This window comes from Sparus aurata, chromosome 19, assembly GCF_900880675.1.
Source record: "Sparus aurata chromosome 19, fSpaAur1.1, whole genome shotgun sequence".
NCBI classification, from domain to species: domain Eukaryota; kingdom Metazoa; phylum Chordata; class Actinopteri; order Spariformes; family Sparidae; genus Sparus; species Sparus aurata.
The window spans coordinates 31002790-31006536 of NC_044205.1; the positions used below are offsets into that span (position 1 = coordinate 31002790).

Consider the following 3747-nt stretch of genomic DNA (forward strand, 5'->3'; position numbering starts at 1 on the left):
TTAGTGGCTCCAAGGAAATACAAATCTGAAGGAGAGAGGAGGCTCGGCTCTTCCTCTTCCTGATGTAATCTGATGCCTCTAAAGCTGCTGCTGCTGGGAGGTTTTCAGTATCTATAGAGGCAGGATCTATACACAAAGATGGGGATCGTTTTGATTCAAATTGATTCACTAAAATGTCCATTTCAGCTGGTGATGGGAATATGTCATCTACCTTTCATGGTATTAGATTCATTTTTAATGTACACAGTTAACATAGAATTAAATGAGAAGCTTCCAGTTTTGCCGTAAACGCTTTGCTGACTTTTTCGGCCCTGTCCTTGCCTCCCGGGTTACATACAGGATGTAGACTGTTACAAAACTTACTTTTTGTGACTATTTCAGTCATCATTTTCCTCCCTACTGTTATCTGTGTTTTATTGTTTTCACAGTCTCTGTCTGTATGGGAAACAATGAATACTACTACCGAGCGAACAACCTACAGACTGAAAAGGCAGAGTTACTATTACACTCACCTGGTCATTAACAGGACAAACCTAAACAAGCATCACTATGTAACATAGCCTATAGATTATAGAATATATACACTGCAGTCAGTCGGCAGACACACAGTTGTTACTGCTGCAGCGCCGTTATTTTTATATCACACTAGCTTGCTCGGCATGACCCGCCCTACTCTGCCTCTGACTGGTTACATCCTGCCCATAATGAATGTACATGTATTTCAGCCATTTAGGGATTTTAATATAATATTTTTGCATATATAATTATAAATAATAATGAAATAAAATAATAATGTTTTCTTTGTATATAAAATCTACAGTTTGATATTCACTTTATTGATGTTCAAATATTTGTGACGTGAATACAAAGGTACAGACAGCAGGTGTCACATTTACATCAACATGTTTCCCAAATATTTTTGTTTGTTAAAATACAATGAAAATATCATGTAGTTAAAATCAGCTCCAAGCCTCAGTTTTGAGCTTCTGGTTGTTGGTTATTTTCCTCCATCCCCTTCAGTAAAGTATTTTGGTGGAAGATACACACACACACACACACACACACACACACACACACACACACACACACACACACACACACACACACCCTACAGCCCTTCTCTGGTGGCACTGTTCCATGTGAATGGGCCTAGTGGAAGGAATTGAATTAGGCCTGTCTGTAATTGCCAGCGTTTCGCCACATAAATCAAGGAAATAAAAATGGGCTCTGTCGGGTCCTCCAGGGGACGCCTCTCTATTCCCCTGCCCCCGACTACACCACTATTCATCCCCCCATCCGCACTCCCTCTGCATGACTGCCTACCTTTGCAGGACCTCTCAGAAGTGATCAACTCAAGAGCGATTTTTACTATGGCCAGCATCTTTTCTGGGCCACTCTGCTGTTTGTGTATTGTGGAGCACTTCATTAGGATGCAGATTGGCTGCAGATTGGTGCATGAACCTTTGAGAGCTGTCCATCAGTTCTCTCTTTCTCTCTGTTAGCTTTATTGGCTTAATTAGCTTGTGTTCTTCACACACTTGCAAAACTAAATTTGTACCATTTTAAACATGTTGATTGTTTAAACAGTATCTGTATAGAGAATGAAATGCAAACAGGGTGTCCCTTCAGTATCTGTCAGTAATAAATTTGTCTGATGAGTTTACTTCTTCTCTCCAGGAATTATATCGACCTTTCTCCACGTCCATCCATTTGGGGCTAACCTTGAGTATCTGTGGTCATACATACAGAGACTGGACTCAAAGGTAAAGGACACACAGAACAGTCAGTTCTGTAGAGAAGTGGGTATACTCTAATTGTATTTAGATAGACAGACAGATAGATAGAATTACTAAAATGATCCCAGACTGGGAAATTATTTAAAGCTGCCCATCCAGAAAAGGATAAATATAAACTATGACACTTCAGCAGTGGTAGAAAGTAAATAGTGCATTTACTCAGGTACTCTACTTTAGGACAGTTAGAAGGTACTTGGAGACATGTCGGAGGGAAATATTGTGTTTCTTTCTTTACTGCGTTTATCTGACAGCTTTTTAGTCACTTTGCAGATTACAAGGAAATAAGTTCTGGAATTTGTCATGTTATTCCTGACAATGTTTCATGAGTCTTATTGTCAAACAAACATATAATCCAAAATATATTTGTCATAAATGAGGAGGAAATTCAAGATGCTTAAACTGTGCTCCATCTTTAAAAGCAGCCACAATAATGTGGTGAAAACATTAACTGGTGTTCCCTCTCTGTCTTTCAGGTGACGGCAGGCGAGCTGGAGCGTCTCATGGTCCGTCTGCCCAGTATGTTCAAGCAGGAGCTAAGTGGCGTCGGTGCGACCCTGGAGAAACGATGGAAGTTCTGTGGTTTTGACAGTCTTGGTGCAGCGTGACGCAGGAAGAACGCACACACACACACACACTGAGAAAACACACTGAACAGATTAGACTTTTAACTGTGTGAGTGCGTTTGTCAATCACAAATAATGTTGGATACACAGCAGTGTGTGGGACAATGATGTTCACAGTAGCAGACACTGGAAACTGTGAAAGATACAGATGTTCATACCTCAAAAAGCAGGAAATCCCAAACAAAGTCCCCTTCTGATTTGAGGTTGAGGTGAAATAAGTGATGGTTCCATCTGATCTTCACCTCACTGCTGAAAGTCAACACAATGAACCGCAACAGGAACCTGTCCTCACTTTGTTCTCTACAGTGGTCCCCAGCAGCAACCCATCAATAGGAAGGGAGAATAGAATTGGATCCTTCACATATTTTGTCTTCAGAAAAAAGTCACGCCAAACCTTATTTCATTTATCTACAAAATAGGACCAGTTATTGACTATTTTGGCCAGAAAGTGGGTGTCTAATCTGGCAGCATGATGGGACCACAGACAGCCCACCCTTCCTCTTTGTGGTACTGCAGGGTTTGTCTGGGAATAAAGCAGAAAGCCTCCCACTGGCAAAACTAATCCAGCTGAGGAGTTTTTAACACCATCTCTTTTCAAATCTGTCATCAGACAACTTCATGCACAGACGCATCGAGACAGATGCATTTAGAAAGATACGACTGCTGTTGTAACAATATTGTTTATCTGGAGGAACATAATGGAGGGAAATTCCTTCAGTGTTTGAAATAATCAGAATGATTTCTTCCTACGTGAGCTTCCTGCACAGATCGTGAACATTAACTAAAGGAGTGAAGAAGGAAAAGGGAACCCTAAACCTAAATATGAGCTATAAAGGATTATATGAGGGAAAGAAATCAAGTTAATCATTCCACTTAATTTATTTCATTATAACGTACAAAGGTGTTCACTGAAGGCAGCACTGAAGCGTATTGCTGCCATAAGTTACATAATGTATTTAAATGATGAAAAAAGTTTAACAATTGTCCTGACTGTGTACTACTTTTGTAAAATATACTTTTTCAATATAAAAGTTGATAACAGTTTCCCTCTGATATATATATATGAATGGAGTGAAGAGTGAAGTAGAAGATAGAAGTGAAAGGATGAAGATACTGACTGGATGAGACGCCACACATCTGTCCTATTTTGTTGCTTTCAGCCACATGTTCTCTCTTTTTTGTTTTCACAGTCTAGAGTGCTGTACATGTCAAAATACAAATAATAATTAACAGATTTTGTAGTGCACTTCCATGAAGTCTTTTGTCATTGTTTTTCTTATTAAATAAAGTTTTCGTCAGCAGAGATCGGTAGAAACTTTATGCCTAAA

At 39.5% G+C, this 3747-nt stretch overlaps 1 protein-coding gene across 1 annotated transcript in view; it reads left to right on the forward strand.

Annotated features, from left to right (window-relative positions):
- enox1 (ecto-NOX disulfide-thiol exchanger 1) overlaps positions 1-3747 on the forward strand; it is a 47580-nt gene extending 43833 nt beyond the window's left edge. Inside the window, 2 exon segments of the mRNA XM_030398011.1 lie at positions 1660-1763; positions 2270-3747. Coding sequence (XP_030253871.1) covers positions 1660-1763; positions 2270-2401 — 236 coding nt within the window. The 3' untranslated portion in view covers positions 2402-3747.